Genomic DNA, 22,454 nt, shown 5'->3' with positions numbered 1-22,454 from the left:
ACCCCACTGAAACTGATCAACACTAAGCACCAATGTTCTCTCTAAGCTGCGGAGTCTTGTGAGCAAAAATTCTACTTTGTGAGCTACTGGCATTAAAGCTGTGAGCGAGCAATTTGGCTGCTGCATAAATTAGTTTGCTCTGGAGCCCTCCTTCCTGAGCTAAGGCAAAAGTGTGTGAGCTGGAGGCTAAAAAACTGTGAGCTAGCTCACACTAACTCAGCTTAGAGGGAACACTGCTAAGCGCCTAACAGTTGAAAGGAAGTCCTTCTTCACCCAACGCAGTGTGAACTTGCCAAACTCACTGCAGCAAGACGTAGTGACGCTAGCTTTAAACGGAAGTTGGCCATGACTGAGGATTTAGCCACGATGGGTAAGAGTAACCTCTGTGTTTCTGGGGTGGGATGCAAGCTGCAAGAGGACACCAACAGAAGGAAGACCCTCTTCGAGCCCTGCCTGTGGCCGCCTCGGAGGCTTCTGCTAGGCCACTGGCTTGCTGGGCCAGGTGGATCTTTGGCCTTGTCTGGTGTGTGCATGGGGAGTCTCGCCTGCCAGGTGGGAAGCGGGTTGCCACAACTGCCTATAGCAGCTCTGCGATTTGCCCTTCGCTGGGATAAAGCTGCCAAAGGGATCCTCTGCTCTACATCTTGGTGGAAAGTGCTGTCCAGTCACAGGCGATCTATGGCAACCCCCTGTAGGGTTTTCAAGGTAAGAGTCGCTCCAAGGTGGTTTGCCATTCCCTGCATAGGAAGCCTGGAGTTCTTTGGTGGTCTCCCATCCAGGTAATAGCCAGGGCCATCTCTGCGTAGCTTCTGGGATCTGATGAGACTGGGCTAGCCAGGGCTATGTGTTTTTCCCACCCCAGCCCCTTATTGAATATCTTCTATTACTGTAATACCACATTTTAGGAAGGATGTTGACAAGTTCGAGCATGTCCAGAAGAGGGCAAGCAGGAGGGTGAGAGGGTTGGAATCCAAGTCTTATGAGGAAAGGCTGAAAGAGTTGGGTATGTTTAGCCTGGGAAAGAGAAGGGGACATGATTGCAGTCTTCAAGTATTTGAAGGGCTGTCATGTAGAAGATGGAGCGGATCTATTCTCTCTTGCTCCGGATTGCAAGACTAGATCTAATGGGTGGAAATTACAAGGGAGTCGATACCGGCTAAATATCAGGAGAAACTTCTGAAAGAGTGGTTGAGCAGTGGAACAGACTGCCTCGGGAGGTGGCGGATGCTCCGTCGCTGGATGTTTTGAAGCGGAGGCTGGACGACCATCTTTCGGGTGTGTTGTAGGGCTATATTTCGGCTGTGCTCCTGCAGAGTGCAGGGAGTTGGACTAGATGACCTGCAAGGTCCCTTCCAACTCTAACATTCTATGATTATGATTTCAAGGAAAGAGACCTTGAGAGGTGGTTTGCCATTGCCTGCCTCAGTGTTAACAATCTTGGACTTCCATGGTGGTCTCCCATCCAAGTACGAACCAGGGCCGACCCTGCTTTGCTTCTGAGAAATGATGAGATTGGGCTAGCCTGGGCCGTCCAGGTTGGGACACCCCCACATCTGGCAGATGTTCAAAACAGTTTCTTTTTTTGAGAGCCTGGCCACAGCTGTGTTAACATTTCCTGTCCTATAGGGGTCAGCGTTTAGAAAGCAAGGCTGTGAAAGAGGAGAGAGTCATACAATTAGGAGCCGCGGCAGATAGATCTTTCTCTCCCCTAACACGAAGGCTCGGGCAATCAGCCGGTGAAATCGACAGGTAGCCGATTTTGCAAAGATAAACGGCTGCCGTGTCTGACAAAGCACATTACGTGCTTATGAAATGTGGACAAAGGTTGTGGGCAGCTGTGTCAGCCAACAGAAAAATCCCCAGAGTGACAGCAGCGTCATACAGTTTGATCAGGAGCGGCCAAGGTATCGCAAAGAGGACATTGTGAGCTTTTAATTCTCACAGGGCTCTTCAGCAGACTGGATGTTTAATAGAGAGAGGGAGGGGGGAGAGGGAGAGAGAGCGCACCAGTGTGGTGTAGTGGTTAAGAGTGTCCAGGGGTTATTTCGTGGAAAAAGAGGAGCAGGAGCTCATTAGAATAACTTATTAGCATAACTTATTTGCATATGCCACACCCCCTGACATTGCCGGAAGTGTGTCAGGAGGCAACACCCACTGCTCAGGCTCCACTGGACTGTTTTGGATTGCTAGCTATGGGGTGGGGGGGACACACAGATCTGCCCTCACAGAGGAGGGAGAGCTTGTACCTGAAGGCAGGCCGGTGGGGGGCTCTTCAACTTACCTGGTTGCTTCTTGCTCCTCGTGGCCCGACAGGGCTGCTGGGAGCAGGGGGCGGGGCTTGTTGCATGTGCCCGCCCCCTGGGCTCCTTACTGCCGGAGCTCCGCTCCTGTGCACTCCCGCAGGAAGTGACCCCTGAGAGTCAGACTAGGAGCTGGGAGACCCAAGCTGAATCCCCACTCGTGCCATGGAAGCTTGCTGGGTGACTTTGGGCCAGTCACATTCTTTCAGCCCAACCTACCTCACAGGGTGTTGGGAGAATAAAATGGAATAGAGGGAAATAATATCAGGCTGCGATCATACGCACAATTAGACCTGACATAGGCGCGAATGCCGGGCAGATTTAAAGGGTGTGATCGGACAACAGCTTCTGGGAAGTGCCCCGCAGCCGTCAGCTACCCGTTCTGCTCTGCCACAGAAGTGGAGTTAAAAGATACCTGGGGAAATCTGGTAGTAAACGGGTTGCGATGGGGCATGGACGGACTTTCCTGTGTCTGATCGTTCCAGCACACTCTCATGGCGTCGGGATGGTCTGATCAGCCATCCTGACTCCGTGCCATTGTCCCCCCCCCCTTCGCAGTATGCGCATCATTGCAAACTCCATAGGGAGCCCTCAGTGCGGAGGTGCAATTAATCAATTCCTCGTTTAAGCGCATGGGAAACAAACTGCACCCCCCCACCCGACTCACCCATGGTTGCGTCTGATCACGCAGTGGCGGGCTGTGCCCACAGCTTCCAAAGATTGTGTGATTGCGCAACTGCGGGTCAAATTCCTCCGGAGGAAATAGCCTTGCTCCCCCCCCTGTTTTTTCTGGCGCTTGTGACCACAACCTAAGCTATTTTGGGTCCCCGCTAGGGGAGAAAGATGGGGAAATAAATAAATGTTTCAGACGATGATGGCCACGCCTGTAATCTGCAGCTGGCAGGGTACTCCTGGAACGCACGGGTTCAAGAGGCACCAAAGGGGACAAGCCAGCAGTTACTCAGGTAGATGCCTGTACCCATCAAGCCTACATCAAGCAAGTTATTTTTTACTTATTTTGCTTCATTAATATCAAATGCATGCACAAATCACGGAAGAGGGCAGTTATCTTGAGGCCCTGCTGATGGCCTTCCCAAAAGGATTGGTTTGGTCACAATATGAAGCAGGAGAAGAAGAGAGAAAAAGAAGAGATTGGATTTATACCCTGTCCTTCACTTGGAGTCTCAGAGTAGTTTACTCTCCTTTCCCCTCCCCTCCCCACAACAGACAACCTGTGAGGTAGGTGAGGCTGAGAGAGCTCTTTCAAAGACTGCTCTTGAGAGAACAGCTCTGAGAAAACTTGTGATTGACCCAAGGTCACACCAACAGCTGCACATGGAGGAGTGGGGAATCAGACCTGGTTCTCCCAGATTAGAGTCCGTGTTCCTAACCACTATATCAAACTAGTTCTCTGGATGCTGGACTAGGTGGACCTTTAATCTGACCCAGTAGGCCTCTTCTGATTAGCCATTATTGTGATGAATGGAACCTCCATTTACAGAAGCAGTATGTGTCTGTTAGTCACTGGAAGACATAGGATGCTGGGCTAAATGGACCTTTAGCCTGAGCTTGCAGAGTTCTTGTTTCCAGAAGCCATTTTCCAAATGAACGGATGTGGCCATGCAGATTCTATGACTTTCCATCAGAAGTCCAGCATGGGGTGTCCTAAACTCCCTCTTTCTAAAGAAGAAGAGAAAGCCCATAGCTTGTTTTGGCAAATGCCTCCAGAACTGGACTTCACCTTCCAGCATCCAGCCCCTGGGCGTAGCTTCAAATGTCTGTTGCCAGCAAAGTGCACTGACTTTTCTGTGTGGGTTGCTATTTTTCATGTACTTCTTTGCCAGGCAAGAACTCTGGCTGTGCTTTTCCCGAAGGAATCGTCAGTGATTTTGGCCTGACCTGCCTGAAAGCCAAGCTCTCCTCTGATGGGGACGGCAGTCCCTTTGGATGAGGCAAGAGATGCATTCCAAGCAGAGACGCGGCGATTCTCTCAGTTGCGTTCCGTTATTAGGCTGCGGTTCCCTTGAATCATACTCCGGTTATCTTCCAGGTTAAAGGGCGATTTAAGGGAGTGTATTTCACACATGGGGAAAGTTGATGCCTTTTCAGATCTATAAATACCTTATAAAAGGTGAACTGAGCAGCTTCTACAGATGGGGAAAAATATTTCGGTTGCCTCTTTCCAGACGGGCAATGAACAAACGTGCATCCCCTATGTGTAGCGCACAAAACCAGCCCCTTCACCATGGGAGCTCATTGTGTACTGAAACTTAATCTTTTTTAAAAGGCTAATTTTGAAAGGCCCTGACCATCCAGGCTAGCCCAGGCTAGCTTGCTCTCATCAGATTTTCGAAGCTAAGCAGGGTTGGCCCTGGTTAGTATTCGGACAGGAGGCCACCAAGGAAGTCCGGGGTCACTACACAGAGTCAGGCGAGGGCAAACCACCCCATCCTCTCTTGCCTTGAAAACCCTACGGGTCTCCATAAGTCAGCTGTGATTTGACAGCACTCTCTACCGCAAGGTCAGCCCTATTTGGTATTTGAATGGGTCTCGGGATCCTGGTTAAATGAGTTCTCAACACCAGTCACTTCGAAGAAAGCTAATTTTATTGAGACTTTGATAGATACCATCCTGGACACGAGCTGTTGTTAGGACTGAAGTTGAACGCGCGAAGGTTACAGATATGGAGTGTTCAAGTAAGGGCACTAAAGATCAGGACCCAGTCACCCCACGGTATTTGCCCGCCAGAATTAACAGTCAACTGCCCCCCCACTAAGCACATACCTCTCCCAGAGCATCCCTCCCGCCAGACCTAATAGTTGCCCCCCCCCCCCCCATACACGTAGCCTCTATAAAGGTAAAGGTTCCCTTGTTCGAAAGCCAGTCGAATCCGACTCTAGGGTTGCGGTGCTCATCTCCGTTTCAAAGCCAAAGAGCCAGCGCTGTCCAAAGACGTTTCCATGGTCATGTGGCCAGCATGACTAAACACCAAGGCGCACAGAACACTGTTACCTTCCCACTGAAGTGGTACCTATTTATCTACTTGCAATTTCTTGCTTTCGAACTGCTAGGTTGGCAGGAGCTGGAACTAGAGACGGGAGCTCACGCGGCACCCTGGGTCTCGAACTGCTGAACTACCGACCTTCCACAGCCTGCAGTTCAGCGTCTTAACCACTTGAGCCACCGCAGCTCCAATCACACGTAGCCTCTACAGAGCAAGAAAACCAGAATAACAGACATTTGAGAAGCCAGGGCGTTTGGTCCCACTAAGCGAGAGAGGAGCCTCCCCTCTCAGTGGCAGGCGAGCTGTAAAATGCATAGGGAGCCTGAGAATGGGAGACTACTGAGGGAAGGCCAGGGTCACTCCGCAGAGAGTGGGAATGGCAAGCCACCTCTGAACGTCTCTTGCCTTGACAATCCCATGAAGGGTCGCCATAAGTCAGCCCTGACTCGAGGCAACAATAAAGAAAGAAAGGGGTTTCTTCCTTCCTTTCCTTTGCATTGCTGAAGAGTGTAGATTTCAAGGGGCCACTGAAGCATTGCCTGTTTAGCTTATTATGATACCGCTCGCACCTACCCCCCTGCAAGAGGAGCCTCTCTTAAGATCTTCTGCCTCGGGCTACTCAACCGCCTTATCCCAACTCTGCCAGCCGATCCCTTTCATTTCTCAGCTTCTCCCCAGGATTAGGTTCCCTGACCCCCTTTCCAAACACAAACTGCTCGTAGGCATCCTTCCTCCCTGCCCGTCCTCTTGACAGACGTTCTGCTGCCAGCCGAAAATAAAGAGAAGGCATCTCCATTATGCGGAGAGCGCTTGATTGAAGGACGCAATCTGCATGCAATTAAGAGGGTTAATGAAGGTGATTGCTTATTAATAACTCTCAAGTCTGCCTCCGAGGTGGGGAGAGCTGTTAGGGTGACCCCGGCCCGGTCACACACCGCCGCTTCTGGCACTCTGTGAGATCCGGAGGGGGCCTGGGTGACTCTCCATCTTGTTTACTTGTCTGTATAGGACCTTCCGGCCCAGGGAAGTATTCTGGTCCATTTCATCAGAAGACAATGAAGTGTGGGTCAGGATCAGGCTGAGGCCCAGGTGCAGATGGGTGGGGAATGGTATTATCTCTTGACCTGTTGTTTTAATGTATTGTAACCTCATCAATGACTTTTTTCTGTTGGTGGCCATATCTTTTGCTTATACCCTTATGGATCATAGTTTTATTTTCCATTGTTTTCTCTATTGTGCTGTTTCAGCTGCTTCAAAAAAACACCCCCCCAACATTCTTGTTTTCAGTGTGTTGCTTTTATCTAATTGGTATTGCTTCCATTTTTACCGTTTTAAATTCTGTCTATTCTTATGTTTATATGATGAGTGTATTTATATACCGCCTTTCAACTAAAAATCCCCAGGGCAATTTACAACACAGAGTAATACGATAAAATCAATAAAAGGCCAGTAAGGTATAACAGAAATTCAGTTAAAAGACCAGTCGAAATCAATAAAGTATCATAAAATGAATAAAACATTGCAAGATTCAATATTCCAGTAATGCCACTGTCTCCTCTCCCTCCTGTTTCTTACTAATCTAACTAAAAGCGTCTCTTGAAAACACTGGTCTTTAAACCTTTCCGGAAAGACTTTAGCAAAGCGGTCATTTTCAACTCCTATGGACAGAAGTTCCAAATTTGGGAGGGCAGCAGACCCCCCAAAAGTGTTCTCCTGTGTTCTCACCAGCTGGACCTCTGATAAGTCTGGTTCCCAGAGGAAGGTCTCTCGGGCCACCCTCAAGTCTGGTCTTGTTTTATGTGCTTTTATTTGTTCTCTTAAGGGGAAGAAATGTAGGACAGAAATGTTCAGAAGCTATATGTGTTATGGGTGAAACTAGATCGGGGTCCCCAACTTTTTTTGAGCCTTTGGAATTCTGACACGGCATGGTGGGCGCTGCCACAAAATGGCTGCCACAGGAGGCGGAGCCGGTAACAAAATGGCCGCCACCAGCAGCTTACCTTCAGTCACACAGTGAAGATCCTCACAGTCAATCAAATCGCCTGTGGCCAATCAGAAGCCTTGCTGAGCAAAAGCCCCACCTGGCCGTACCCATTTTCAAAGACATTTGGTGGGCGCCAGGAAAGCTGTTGATAGGTGCTGTGGAGCCCACAGGCACCATATTGGGGACCCTGGAACTAGATGATACCACATGTCCAAGTCTACCACAGGGGCGTGGTGGACTCGGGGAGGCAGTTATCATCTAGTTCAGCCCTATGTAAGTGTGCTGAGTGATGTCTGTGATGCAGCACCCCTAGGTGCAGAACATGGCTGGTTGACTCACCCCCTTTCCTTTCCTCTCTCTTCTTTTCCAGCTCAAGCCAAGGTTCCCCCCACCAGCTCAGAGCCCCCAGAGACCTCCCTGCCTTCCGCCTCCGCCATCCTGCCCGTCAGCTACCGGCTCTCCAACACCCGCCTGGCCTTCTTCCTGAAGGAGATGCGGCCGGCGCCAGCAGGGAACAGCAGCGCCGGCTTGACGCGTTCTGAACCTTTTGTCGTGTTCCAGACCAAGGAGTTGCCGGTCTTGAATGTCTCCCTGGGGCCTTTCAGCATGGGCCTCCCTCTGCCCAAAGAACTCCTGCAGCCCTCGAGCACCTTGGAGATCCCCGAGCGCTTGACGGTGAACTGGAAAGTGCGGGCCTTCATTGTCCGCACGCGGGTACTCTCCACCCAGCCCACGGCCCAGGTGCTGTTCTACGTGGCCGGGCGCGACTGGGATGACTTCGATGTGACCGAGCGGCTGCCCTGTGTGCGACTCCATGCTTTCCGCGAAGCGCGGGAGCTCCGGGCGTCCTGCCGCCTGCGGGGCAGCCTGGCCACTTGCCTTGCCCAAGCGGAGCTGCCCCAGGCCTGGTTCGGACCTTCCGCCGTCCCCCTGGGCCGCAGGAAAGTAGCCGACGGACTAGACCTGGTGGGGGACGCCCAGCAGGTGGAGCTGTACTACACGCTGCATGCACCTGACGGGATGGGGGACTGCGGGAGCGAGCAGGGGCCACGGAGGGGCGGTGCCGGGGCCAGGACCGAGGGCCCCACGCAGCACCCGCTCCTACGCATTGGCAGCTTGAGACTGGTCCAGCCGCCGCCCTCCCAGCCTTTACAGGAGCAGCGCCTAGATGACAATGTCTTCATCCACCTTCCAGAGAAACCCCTCAAGCCGGGTGAGGTGCTCAGCATCATCCTTTACCTGATGGGCAATTCGACCGTCGAGCATTTTACACTCAGGTAAGGGCCCCCGGCAGTGGACTCCAGAGGCGACTCCACGCGGTTGATAAAAGGTCCAGAAGAAACGTGGATCTCCAAGTCTTTGGGGTTGGCCCTCTCATGAGAGGCACTGTGGGATCACAACCCTCTTTGGGGCCCATGTAAATAAGTTCATGGAAGTAATCATTTCCCAAGCTTTTGGTGTTCCGTGCCCTTGGGGGGGCGGGGTTGGCCACTATGGAAGACAGGATGCTGCACTAGATGGATCTTTGTTTGATCCGGCAGAGGACCATCTTAGGTTCCTGTGGTCCTCTACATGAAGATGCCTGGTAACAGGGAGTTGTCTCCTTGGAGAATGGTTGCCTCTAGGGGAAGAGACTGTGGTTCCTGCAGAAGGTTCCAGCTTCCATCTGTAGTATCTCCAACTACACCAAATCTTGGGGGGGGGACTCAATTCAGTCAGAGTAGACAACACTGAGATAGAGGAGAGGCGGAGATTGGATTTATATCCCACCCTTCACTACCAGAGGGAGTCTCAGAGCGGCTTACAAACTCCTTTCCCTTCCCCTCCCCACAACAGACACCCTGTGAGGTAGGTGGGGCTGAGAGAGCTCTGACAGAAATGGCTCTTTTTCAAGAACACCTCTGACCAGAACTATGGCTTGCCCAAGGTCATCCATCAGGTGCAAGTGGAGGAGTGGGGAATCAAACCGAGTTCTCCCAGATTAGAGTCCGTGCACTTAACCACTACACCCAACTTGCTGGTTTGGCTTAGGGTGTCGTCGTCTAGGCAGCCATGACAAAGGGCTAGAGCACCTGCAGAAACATCAGGGTTCGCTCCTTGGCATCTTCCGTTAGGAAAAGGATCTTTGGTAATAAAGTGGGGAAAGACAACCTGGTGAGGTGCCCCCGGATGGCTCAATAGCCTGACTCAGTATAGTTTGATTCATTGATCAAAAGTGGTAGTGGAAAGCCCTGACCTGGATAGCCCGGGCAAGCCCGATCTTGTCAGATCTCAGAAGCTAAGTAGGGCCAACCCTGGCAAGTACTTGGATGGGAGACCTCCAGGGAATACCAGGGCCAGGAGACAGAGACTTGCTATCAAGCCACCTCTCTGAACGTCCTCTGTGCCCCAGTAGGAGTCACCAGAGGTCGCCATGACTTGCAGGCACGGGCGCCAGAGGTCATTTCGGGGGGGATCGCGGGGGGTCGCAGTTCCCTGGGTGAGGTATGGGGACGGGGCACATGACAAAGCCCCGCCCCTTGCTTCCGGCCACCCCGCTTCCGGCCCTCATTCAGCCAGGAGGAGGCAGGAGAAGAGGGAGGGTAAGTTGCTTCCTCCCTGCCTCTCCCCACCCCTGCCTGCCTGGGGCGAGGGAGGGCCTTCGCGGGGCTTCCTTGCACTCCCGCCGGCCTTGCAGGTCCACCGCCAGGCCCCTCATGGGGCTCGGCAGTGGAGCTGCAAGGCCGCCGGCGGCGGCCGGGACCGTTGGGGGCGGGGTGTGTGGCCTTATGACACACTTCCGGTGATGTCAGGAGGTGTGGCCTTATGACACACTTCCGGTGATGTCAGGGGGTGTGGCATATGCTAATGAGTTCCCCTAGCTCTTTTTCTACAAAATGACCCCTGACGGGCGCACGCACGCACGCGCGCACACACACACCCACAGCAAAAATGCCCCGAAAAAGAGTGGTCGTGGGAAGAGCCATCAAGTCACAGCTGACATGGCCACCTCATAGAGTTTTCCAAGCAAGAGGCATTCAGAGGTGGATTGCCCTGGCCTGCCTCTACCTAGCAACCTTGGACTCCCCTGGCGATCTCCCATCCAAGTATTGACCAGGGCTGACCGAGCTTAGCTTCCAGGTTCTGACGCGATCGGGACAGCCTGGGCCATCCAGGTCAGGGCAAAAGTGGTCACATTTATTGGGGGGGGGGGCACCTGGACGGCCACTGTGGGAAACAGTCTGTTGATCTGGATGGGCCCTTGGTTTGACCCTCGTGGGGCTCTTTGGCTCTTCTCCCTAAAGCTTTCCACAGCCATGGCCGGAGTCTTTCACATTCACGTTTGTTTATTTGCAGAGCCTCTATCGGGGAAACTGGAGACGACTGACTGCCACATTGTTAATTTATATATTCTAGATGGCCCTCCCCCTCCAGGGCTCAGGGCGGTGCCGAACATTCAGTAAATTCATCTACCAATCAATCAATAATGATTAGAATTCGGTTAAACCATTAAGCAATTAAAGCAACTAAAACAATACGGTACCCATCACAACTAATTCAGGTGGCTGTTTAGTTCAATGAACTGTGCCGGGTGATAGGGAGGGGATGTGCCCCCTAAAACCACAAGGGGGGGCCACTGTGAAAAGCTGAGCTCGAGGTCCCTGAGAAACCGCTGTTGCCTTCCTCTTTTTTCTTGCGGCTTGGCAGGGTGAAGGCCAAGAAGGGGGTCAACTTACTCAACACGAGAACCAGGAACCCCCAGTGGTTGGTGAATTCGGAACTGCAAACCGGCAGCAAACACTCCACGGCGACGGTCGAGGTGGCCTGGATCGGGAGCACCTTTCCCAGGTAGGGCTCCCTTCTGGCTCCTGAGGCTCCTACAACAGTGGCCCACATACTTCTGAGCAAGTCCTTGAAGCCACGAGGGCGGAAGAATCATCCGGATTTCTTTTTGCGTCTCCTTTCACGAAAATAAAAGCCCACGATGGGAGTTCTATGTGCCCAGTGATGGTGGAAAGTGCCACCAAGTCACAGCTGATTTATGGTGACCCGGTAGGGTTTTCAAGGCAAGAGATGTTCAGAGGTGGTTCGCCGTTGCCTGCCTCTGCGTCACAACCCTGGTATTCCTTGGAGAATACCGGTAGAGAAAGTGAATAGAAACAAATTTCCTCTCCTTCTCCCATTATAATAGACTTCAGGGCCACCCAGTTTAAATGGATGGACAGTAGTTTCCGGACCAAGAAACAGAAGTATCATTCTGTACAACACATAATTAATGTGTGGAGCTCACTGCTGTAGAACACATGTGAGGCTGCTCGTTACAGTGGCTTTCAAGGAGCTTATAGAACTTTGTGGAGGAGTGGCCCATCAGTGGCTGTGAGCCACGATAGCTCTCTGGGCCCTCCCTGTCCATGAAACATCTGTTGATGAGGAGAGGACATTAATAGGTGGGGCTGTTGCGTTCATGCCCTGCCCGTAAACACCCCAGAGGCATTGGTCTGGCCTCTATGGGGAAGAGGATGCGGGATGAGGCAGACACGTGATCTGATCCAACAGGGCTCCTCTGACCTTCTACTGCCCACTTCCTCTTTGTAGGGGCTCCTTGTCCAGTGACTGGCAGTGCTTACGAGAGGACATCCCTGTGGCGGGTCATCTTTGACATCCAGCAAGGCTTGTCCTTTGACAAGCTGTCTTGGAACTAGCTACCTTTTGAATAGGGGAGAGCAATGGTGGGGCGTCCAATAGGGGAGGAATCTCGGCACGATGTCTTTGTGTTGATTGGTGGCAATGCCAGAGAGGGATTGGTGACTGGCTTTGATGGACGTTCAGGATTCCATCCCCAGTAGCAGCACCCAGATCCTCGAAGGCCCACATGCAGATCTGTGCGTGGTTCTCTTTGCACATTGCCTGTTCTTGTGACCCTTGGTGAACGGAATACGCGAACTGCTCCACTTGAAGCAGTATAAAACCTTCATCCATGGCTTTTTAGCTGTAATGGATCTTCCCAATAGGGAAGTCCTCTCTCAGCCCTGTGTCTGTTAAGTGATGGAAATGCAGGTATGAACAGGGCTTGGAGTTCTGTGCAAGTAGGTATCCTTTGGTGTGTGCTGGTGCTAGACCCTTGGAAGATGAAAACCCAGACAAACTGACAGCTGTTCCTTCTTTCATGGAAACTTGATCACAAAGATACTTGGCAGGCTTCAGTCCCAGGGCAGCTGAAATATTCGCTGACATTTCGTGACATCACAGCAGCCCAGTGTGTGAGTTTGTACCACTACAAGCACAATGCAGTATCGATGACAACTGGTCTGCATGTTTTAACCAAGTTTTTCCTAGATCTTTTTTTAAAAAACAACAACAGATTTTAACTTTTAAAAGCTTGTTCACTTTTAATTGTTATACAATTGTATCTTTGTGTAAATGGTCTTGGGTTAATTGCCACAAAAATACAATAGAGATTACAGAATCTTAACTTACCGCATTTGTTTATTTCTTCATTTATCTTTCTTTTTGAGGCAATTAACCCAAGGCCATTTCCGCACAGGTACCGAAGGAGAAAGCTATTAAGAAGGCAAATGTTAAAATCCGCTTTCCCCACCCAAAGTGATGTTATAGAATATTGATGAACACTCCAAACGTCTAGGGAGCGAGCACTGTTAGAGTATTTGTGTTCCAGCTTCTACGGGAGAAAGACAGTGGTCCATTTGGCTGGGTTTTGAAACCTCACATAGCCCCAAGGGATATATTACTTTCTGGAGCAGGCTGAAGACTGGGAAGATGTTAAGGAAATTATAGGGCAGGGAAAGATTCCGAGTAGGGAGTGAAACACAGGAACCTCTGGTGCGTGTGACAGCGAAGGCTGTGATACTGATCTGATCTGATGGCATGGGATGCTCATTAACATTTCACCTGCTGAGGGAACAGAACTGTCTGAACACTGTCGTCCAGTTTCTCTTAGTGAAGGAACAGTGATCCATTTGGCTGGGCTGTAAAACCTCACACAGGCCCTAAGGACAAGAATCACATTTGGGGGTAGAATGAGGATCAGATGGTAGAGGAGTTAAGGAAACCAAGGAGCAAGGTGGCAAAGAAGAAGGTACAGCATACTTATTGTATTGGGGGGGGGGCTCTGATTCAAGGTCTTCCACCTCCTACACTCCCTGCTGCACACACGGTCCAGTTCCACTGGGGAAAAGGCTACAGGCAGCTTTGAGCATGATCAGTGGCAGGGCTTGTGAGCAGATAAGAGAATCACACACAAGCAAGCGGGAAGTATACAGGAGCATGGGAGGAAAGGAGGGCAGGAGTGCCTAGTGGTGCAGGGGTAGGCCTGTAGCTACAGTGGGGCTTTTGGGGGCTCCGCCCCCTTTCTTAAAGGCACAGCCCCACAAGAATTTCTCCTGTAAATGCTTTTTTCCAATCATTTAAAAACATTTTTTAAAGGTGTGTGCTCCTTTAAGCAGAGTGGGGTACTGTCGTTGACTACTTCCCGCACTGAGCAAGGGAGGTTGGAGTAGGTGGCTTCTAGGATTCCTTCTAACTCTGTGTCAAGAGACTGGTCTCCTTTAAGAGAGTTTTTCTGCCCAAGTGGTTCGCTTCCTTGACTACAGAAGTCATCACCCCCACCTGCCGGCTTGTTATCAGAAGTGATTAACTTGCAGCCACTGAGAACTGTCATCTAAAGTGGTTAACAGCCTGCAGTTTAGAGATCTATCCTGGTCACAGCTTTCCATTGGCTAAATGGCTTTTCGTTCTGCCCTGAGAACTTCAGCCCCACCAGGAACAAAATTGCTTCATAAGCCACAAAATCCTGGCTATGGGTTTAGCCCTGGGAACTCTCTTCCCCAGGACCCTCCAAAACGTGGAATCGGCCCTGCTGCAGCCTCTGTCCTTGTTGATGGTAGCTGGGAGTAGGGGGCTCCCCTTCAAATCTGGGTCCGGGGACCATGAAGGGGTGTCTGCCACCCTCCTTCTGGCCTTGGTGGTGGCATCCGGTAGTGAGGGTGAAAGTCGTTCTCAGCTGAATTTGCATCCAGGCCTGTTGGCTGAATGGCTGGCTGCTGTCCTCTCTGGTCTCAGGAAAGCAAGTTGGCTGTTGACCGAGGGAAGAGAGGATGGGGAGCGGTGGCGGGCAGAGGCTGATTTCACATGGAACTGAACCGGCCAAATCTTTTTGCTGCAGGCTTCTGGTTGATTATTTATGAAGCGCCTCCAGTCCCTCCCTGCTGTACAAAGTGCAAGGAAGAGACCAAAGAATCTTGCCCGCGGGCTGATTGTCTCAAAAAGGGATGTGAAGAGATGAGGGTAGAGGGGGAAGTTTTCCAGGCAGAAAAGATTCAAAGGCCGAAGGCCACCCAGACGAGGACGGACCCACCTGCCCGGTCAAAGGGGGCAATGCCATAGAGCGGGAGATCCACCAATACCAGGGCACTTCCAGAGAAGGGAAACGGGGCTCCCCGTGGCCCACTGCAAAGTAACCTTGCGAGCACCCATTCCTTCCTTTTCACCCCCCCCGCCCTTTGCACTGGTTGTTTCTTTTCCTTTTTTTGTAATTAATACTGTATTAGTTTTTAACAAGCCTCAGTATACACATTTCATACTACTTGCGAACAATTCACAATAGTTTCAAATATATGTTGTTAACAATATAATGTAAGTGCAGTGATATATTTGAACAAATCAGCAAATATCACTTATATGCAACACGTTATATAGTGTATTAGCGCAAAACTCGACTTATTTTTGTTTTAATAAGTTTCACACGCCTAGATCAACAACCATTTGTGGAATTCCATTTTGCGATGTGAGATATCCAAGTATAGGTAGCCAAACTGTGGGGGAAAGGGAGTGCTTAGACGTTTTAGATAGGCGTGTTAAGTTATCGGTGATTTTAGCCATAACATACCGATTCCATAGCTTTTGGTGCCATTGTGCGAGAGTAGGAGATTTTGGGGATTTCCAGTTCAAAGCTATAGTGTTTCTAGTAGCATGTTTCTTTATCTCTGTCCAGTGCCTTTGCTGGACTGTGCCTCATTTCCCCCCTCATTCTGGGAAAAGGCTCTTTCCTAGACTGTGAATTCCTTGCTTTTTGGCTCCCTTCCCTGAGATTAATCAACTGCTCAGCCTGGCTGGGTCTCTGATTGGCCAGCTGTCTGCACGGCAAGCGATAACCCCGGTCCCAGGCCCTCGAACGAGTCACTGACCCCCAGCTGGGAATCTGGTTATCTCTCCCAAACAGACTCCCTGCCTGGTGCTTGCCTTCGCACAGCCCAGCGACTCGGCTGCCTGGAGGTTTCTTTGTGAGTCTTGCAGCTTTGGACATGGTTCCTAAGCAGTTTTTGTCCCTGTCTGTTCTCCAGCTGGGGAGATGTGCCACAAGGGAAGGCAGGAGAAACAGCCAGGGAGCCAAGTGAAGCCGGGGGTTTTGAGGGACCTTCCAGTCAATTTGTATTCTTTTCCTTTTATTCTTGTGCCACAGAGACAAAGCCATCCCAGGAAAAGGGTTCGGCTGTTCTGTATTTCTGCCGATCAGGCAGTTGTTAAAGGAAATCCTGACCCATTGGCTGTTTCTCAGGCTCAGTTTGCAGAAAGCTGGATTTTACCATGAAAGTTTTTGTGTGGCCTTTGGTGACTCAGCCTCAGTCTCCCATCAGTGAAATGGGTATAAATGTTCTTCCCTGAGGGAATTATTGAAGGGAGGGATTGTGGGTCAGTTGTAGAACAGATGCTTTTGTCTGACTGACTGACTGTCTTGACAGGCTCTATCTTTTTTTTTTTTAAGTTTTATTTATAAGCTTTTGTATTGTTAACAAGACATTGACAGGCTATATCTTGACGGTTTCAGTCTCAGATTGGCCTCTTCCCTTTCTTCCTCTCTCCCCTTTCCCCCCCCCTTTCCTTCTCATCAGACAACTATACCTTACTCCCCCCTGAGATTTTATGCCATCTTTTAGCTGTAGTTATAAATTCAATAAATAAATAATGTCTCTACCCAATACCCCACTTTTCTCCCCAGTGGGGGCTGAAAACGGCTTACATCGTTCTTCTTTCCTTGGTTATATTCTCACAACAACCTTGTGACATAGGTTAGGCTGAGAGAGAGAGTGACTGACTGGTGTCACCCAGCAAGCTTCCATGGCAGGGTGGGGATTCGAACCTGGGTCTTCTATATCTGAGTCCAACACTCTAACCAGTACACCACGCTGGCTCTTTTTATGCAAGGAGGCTCCAGTTCAGTCCCTGTCATCTCCATTTTGAAAAGGGTCTTGAATAGCACAGGAAGGGCCCTTCTCTGCTTGAGTAGTGGTAATCAGAACAGATGATACTGGGCTCACCGGACCAGTGATGTGACTCAGCTTCGTAGGACCTTGTCGGCCATTACTGATCTACTCATTGAGAAGCTGCTGAAAAAACCCACTGAGAAACCTCTGGCCTACCTTATAAAGTTGTTGTGACGGCAGACTGTCTTGCTTTTTTTTAATAGGTAAGGTAAAGGTTTCCCTTGCTTGAAAGCCAGTCGAATCTGACTCTAGGGATGCGGTGCTCATCTCCGTTTCCAAGCCGAAGAGCCAGCATTGTCCAAAGATGGTTCCATGGTCATGTGGCCGGCATGACTAGACGCCGAGGTGCATGGAACACTGTTACACTGAACTGCAGGCTGGAAGGTCGTTAGTTCAGCAGTTTGAGACCCGAGTGCCACATGACGGAGTGAGCTCCCGTGTCTGGTCCCAGAGCCAGAACTGCCAACATAGCAGTTCAAAAGCAAGAGATTGCAAGTAGATAAATAGGTACCGCTTCGGTGGGAAGGTAACAGCGTTCCATACGCCTCGGCATCTAGTCATGCCAGCCACATGACCACAGAAATGTCTTTGGACAGCGCTGGCTCTTCGGCTTGGAAACGGAGATGAGCACCGTAAACCTAGAGTCGGATTCAACTGGCTTTCGAGCAAGGGAAATCTTTGCCTTTTACCTGCTTTTTTTATACTGCCCGACAAAAGGTTAGAGGGCAGGATGGGTGGGCCTCCAGAGTTTCCCTATTGTGGTAAAGAAGATAAATGTTGGATTCTATCCACTGGACCAGGTCTGTCCGCCCCCTGCTCTTCCAGCCCTTATGTGGCTTACCAAAACCCCAGGCGTGTGCTGAGGCCACATCTGGACGCCGGACACTGCAGAAGGAGAGAGAGACGGCCGGGTTGGCTTTAAATGAGTCTAAGATTTGGCACCCGGTCTGAGAGTTTTGGAAGCCAGAGAACAAGCACGCAGCACTTTAAAAAAAAAAATGAGCGAGCGAGAATAAAGCCATCTTGCAAGCAATGTGAAACCAAAGACACAGATCAAAGGCCCAGCTTCCCCTGCCCGAGGAAGCTTCCTGGAGAGCGACTGATAAGCCTTTGTAGCCGGCTTGTTTTAAACCGAGTTCCTCAAGGAGGGAAGCACCCAGATGCTCAGCGGTGATTTTGCAGCTTCGGAGATGAAATTGGAAAGAGGGAAGGCGGGGGAGAATGCAGGCGCCGCCGGGAGGAAGCGAGCTTTTTGAATACAGAGCCTCGAATCAGCACCTCTTCCTTTTGAGCACGGGCTGGCTTCAAAGACGCGGGGGGTGGTATGGGGACAACACAAGCTGTTCCGCTTTTTCCTTAGTCTGCGGCAGCCTTCGCAAAGAGCATCTTCCCCAGATTGTCGTATCTACATTTGGTTAATCTGTTTGAAAAAGAAGGCTGGCACAGGTTCCCAACCCCTCCCCTTTAAATCAGAGAGTACATTCTGGAGCATGTTCCTTTCATGATATGCTTGTTCGGGTTCCAGATATCTGGACCGGTAATAGGACTTGTGTGGGTGGCTTGGCTCAGCAACCACGTCCCCGTCTAGGCCCTTTTTAAGACACTGAGCTCGGCGCTGGTCTCACTGCCCCCTGCGTCAAATACTGTGTCTTTTCTCAGTTGTAAGCACAACGTTTCCAAAAGCCGTTTTCATTTGCCATCGGGATTCAATGTAGTAACACATTAAGGTTTTGTGTCCCAGGCCCTGTACTACCAAAGCATACCGCTGGATTCACCTGCAAAACCCAGCATTCCTCCTCCCAGTGAGATCGCCCTGTGGTTTTGTGGGTTTTGGACCCTCCAGTTAGGACAAGAAAATGCCTGAGTTTAAAAACAAACCAACCAACAGTTGGCTGAATTACCTTTTGGGAACCTGAGAAGAGCCAGCAAGGATTCCTGGGCTGCTTTGGGCTGTGGCCCCCATTCACCAGCCAGGCCATCCACTGAGCTGTTGATCCGACTGAGGGGGTGGGAGAAGAGGAGGGGAGCAAATGAGCTATATGTCGAGTAAATTTGCAGATCCAGCCGGGCAGTCGGAGTGCATCCTCTTTACCCTGCAATCAAGGGTCCTGTCCACGGGTGGTGGAAAGTGCTGTCTAATCACAGCTGATTTAAGGCTAAACTGCAGGGTTTTCAAGGCAAGAGACGGTCAGAGGTGGTTTGCCATTGCCTGCCTCTGCGTAGCAACCCTGGACTTCCTTAGTGATCTCCTCTCCCAGTAGGTACTGGGGCCAACCCTACTTAGCTTCCAAGGTCTGACAAGATCAGGCTGTCCTGGGCAATCCAGGTCAGGGGCTTTTAATGGAGCACAGGACAATCTCCAAGTCCGGATCCTGGGGGTTACGTTTGCACTGATCAGTTGTACGGCCTTGGGAGAAGAAGGATTGAATCATTTCAGACATGGGGGAAATTAGCATTTGGAAATATCTACCTCCCCCACCCCCCATTTCCATGTCTGAAGCTAAAGGGCCCTTTCCCCTCCTTGCAGCACTAGGACCTGTTCCCGTCGTGGCCAGAACGTTGGATGGACTCCAAGCCTCTTTCCTATAAGCTTGGGAAATCTGCACTTGGCCACGAAAGGAGAGCCCCACTCCTCCATTTATGTCTGTTATGTATTTTTAGCTGTAAAGAGATGAAGGGGCTGGCCCCAGACCAGGGAAGGAGCCGGCTAACCGGCTGGCTTTCGACTGGCCTGCAGATTAAATTTTGCCTTGAAAGGTTAGAGGCAGGCGATGAATGTAAAGCGATTACAATCACCGTTTAAGAAAACAACCTGATCAAACGGTAGTGCTAGGGATGACTTCGAGTAGGAACTCCGTTCCTGTGCGTTCCTGCCCCAAAATAGCCCTGCTGACCTCTATAGCTCATGGTGGTAGGGTTGCCAGCTTCGATTTGTGGAATTCCTGGAGATCTGGAGGTGGTACTTGTGGCGGGGGGGGGGTGGGGGGGGGGGGGGGGGGGGAGGGGAGACCAGGAGACTGTAGGGCTGAGCAAACGTTTCTTGTTTCATTTCTTTTGAAACTTGTTTATATTCCTGTCAATGTTTTCGGTTCTCGGCTTTTTCGCTTGTGTTCCCCCCCTCCTTTCCTCGGTTCTTTTGCGTCTGTGCATACATGTCGTACATTTTGATACACAAGTTATACATTATTTATATGTTCGGCATTTAAGCATAAAATATACGTCTCGTGTCTAACCCTGATTTATTAACCACCGCTCACATTGAAGAGGTACTTTATTGGGGGAAGGGAGGGAAATAAGGAAACGGTGAAAATGAAGCATCACCGTTTGTTTCACACGAAGGGGGGGGGTCAAAATGGGGATTTTTGCCGTGGTATAGCAAAAATGGTAGGGATGAGACATTCGAAAGCGTCCCTGTTACAGCCCAGGTACTTGGGCAGCACGTGGCCTGCAGGGGGTGCTGTGAAGTTCTGATTCTAAACTGTTTGGCTAAGGATGGTCCCGGTTCCATGGAATAACAGGCAAATGGGAATGTGAGGCTTCTGTGCTTAAGGGGCTATTGACCTGACTCTCAGATGTCTGAAAACATAGACACGTGTGTTTGTGAATGGAAACTGGAGGAACCCAGCAATCTTATGCCTGAAAGGTTTGCCTTTAGAGTGTGCCATTTCAGCAGAGCTCACCCCCAGTGTGAGTCTGTGGCTCCAGTGGCAGAGCATCCACTTGGCATGCAGAAAGTCCCCGGTTCATTCCCTGGCATTTCCAGTTTAAAAGGATCTGGTTGGAGGTGATGTGAAAGACTTCTGCCTGAGACCCTGGAGAGCTGCTGGAGAGCCAGTTTGGTGTAGTGGTTAAGTGCGTGGACTCTAATCTGGGAGAACTGGGTTTGATTCCCCACTCCTCCACTTGCACCTGCTGATGTGACCTTGGGTCAGTCACAAGCTCTGGCACAGCTGTCCTTGAAAAAGAGAAGTTTGTCTCAGAGTTCTCTCAGCCCCACCCACCTCACAGGGTGTCTGTGGTGGGGAGGGGAAGGGAAAGGAGTTTGTAAGCCGCTCTTAGACTCCAAGTGAAGGGCGGGGTATAAATCCAATCTCTCTCTTCTCTTCTTCTTCTTTAAAAAGTAAAAGAAACCTGAGGGTCCGAGGGCCAAATGACAAGTTTTGGTTCCATCTGTGTTTATTTTAAAGGATGCTTTTTTCCTTTGGTAAATGCAGCCCTCCGTGATTGCTTTTACAAGGACAAGAGTACAGTGAGGAGGAGGGGGGGGTAGGGTTGTCAGCTCTGGGGGTTGGGAAATTCCTGGAGATTTGGAGGATAGAGCCTGGTGAGAGTGGGATTCAGGGAGACGAGGGACCTCAGTGGAGTATGATACCATAGAGTCCGTGTTGGGATTCTTTGATTCAGGGTCGATGGTCGTATTGCAAACACAAGAGCACACAGTAAAAGAAAAAATATCTTTACTATAAAAACAAAAGAAAACATGGGTAGGGTACTTTGTATAAAAGAAATAAAATAAAAGGTTACATACTTGCAGTTACTCTCAGTACTATATGCTAACAGCTACATCTTTCTATCTGTCTTGGCTTCTAGAAGAGAACTAACACTTTGGTTCACACAAAGGGCCATAAACCTTGTGAATACATGAATGCTAGATCAAAGCATTTCCACAAACAAGTTGTTAGTTGACCAATACAAAGGTTACAGGTCACTTCATTAGGGTAAACAACTCCCACAAACTTTCCCATTGTGGAATACATTATGTAACATAACATCCTGTTTGCTAACAAACAACATTTAACTCTGTAATGACTGAAGTGTAAGCAACCTGCAATTCCAACAGTCCGGGCTCCAAAGCATCCGTTTGCTCCAGGGGGAACTGATCTGTGTCTTCTGGAGATCAGTTGTAATTCTGGGAGATCTCCAGGCCCCACCTGGAGGCTGGCAGCCCTAAAAGAGGGAAAATATTAACCCTGCTCTTCCCTCACTGGAAAAAAGCCAACCCACTTTTACTCCTACTGAGGAAAACTTACAGAGACACCCCCCCCCCCCGCAGCAGGGGGGAAAGCAGCTCAGGGGGTTGCTTTTATCCATAAAGAAAATGGCAGGGGTGTAAAGGGTTAATCCCCCCCCCCCCGCCATTCTCCTCCTTGATTAAACAATTCTGGAGGACCTGCTTGCAAAAGAGCACCTCTCCCTTGTTTACAGTAAACACAGACACAATGGGAAATGGCCGTGGAGCAAACCGGTTTCAGCACCCACCACGACCCCCATTTGGGGTTCTTCCCTCTGTGTCCCTGCAGAATCGTGGCCTATACATGGCCTTGCTGACTGGGAGGGGGGGGGTGACAGTAACTGAAACTTCTGACGGTTACTGTCTGTCTCGGGGAAGAAGATGGGAGGTACCACTATGACCGCTTTTGTACCGGTACTCCGTCCTGGCCTATACCAGCTTTATTTCACCCCAGCTGCGGTGGCTCAAGTGGTTAAGACGCTGAACTGCAGGCTGTGGAAGGTCAGTAGTTCAGCGGTTCAAGACCCGGGTGCCGCAAGACAGGGTGAGCTCCTGTCTCTAGTTCCAGCTCCTGCCAACCTAGCAGTTCGAAAGCAAGAAATTGCAAGTAGATAAATAGGGACCACTTTGGTGGGAAGGTAACAGCGTTCCGTGCACCTTGGTGTTTAGTCATGCTGGCCACGTGACCACGGAAACGTCTTCGGACAGCACTGGCTCTTCGGCTTTGAAACGGAGATGAGCACCGCAACCCTAGAGTCGGATTCGACTGGCTTTCGAGCAAGGGAACCTTTACCTTTACCTTTACCTTGCCTACCAAATGTTCTGGTAAGGAGAGGGGGCCTCCTACCCAGGGTGTTCACATGTGTGTCGCTCCATTCTGTTCCAGTCTCCATGA

The 22,454-nt window shown here is 50.5% G+C and overlaps 1 protein-coding gene across 1 annotated transcript in view; it reads left to right on the top strand.

The window, feature by feature from the left end:
- The first annotated feature begins 4,983 nt into the window (after window positions 1–4,983).
- TMEM132E (transmembrane protein 132E) overlaps window positions 4,984–22,454 on the top strand; it is a 49,933-nt gene continuing 32,462 nt past the window's right edge. The window contains exons 1-3 of the mRNA XM_015413624.1: window positions 4,984–4,996; window positions 7,659–8,565; window positions 10,976–11,116. Coding sequence (XP_015269110.1) covers window positions 4,984–4,996; window positions 7,659–8,565; window positions 10,976–11,116 — 1,061 coding nt within the window. The remainder of the gene's footprint in view (window positions 4,997–7,658; window positions 8,566–10,975; window positions 11,117–22,454) is intronic.

Source organism: Gekko japonicus, unplaced genomic scaffold, assembly GCF_001447785.1.
Source record: "Gekko japonicus isolate JY-2015 unplaced genomic scaffold, Gekko_japonicus_V1.1 scaffold452, whole genome shotgun sequence".
NCBI lineage: Eukaryota > Metazoa > Chordata > Lepidosauria > Squamata > Gekkonidae > Gekko > Gekko japonicus.
Note: the sequence above shows the minus strand (reverse complement) of the source record. Positions and strands in the feature narration are given on the sequence as shown.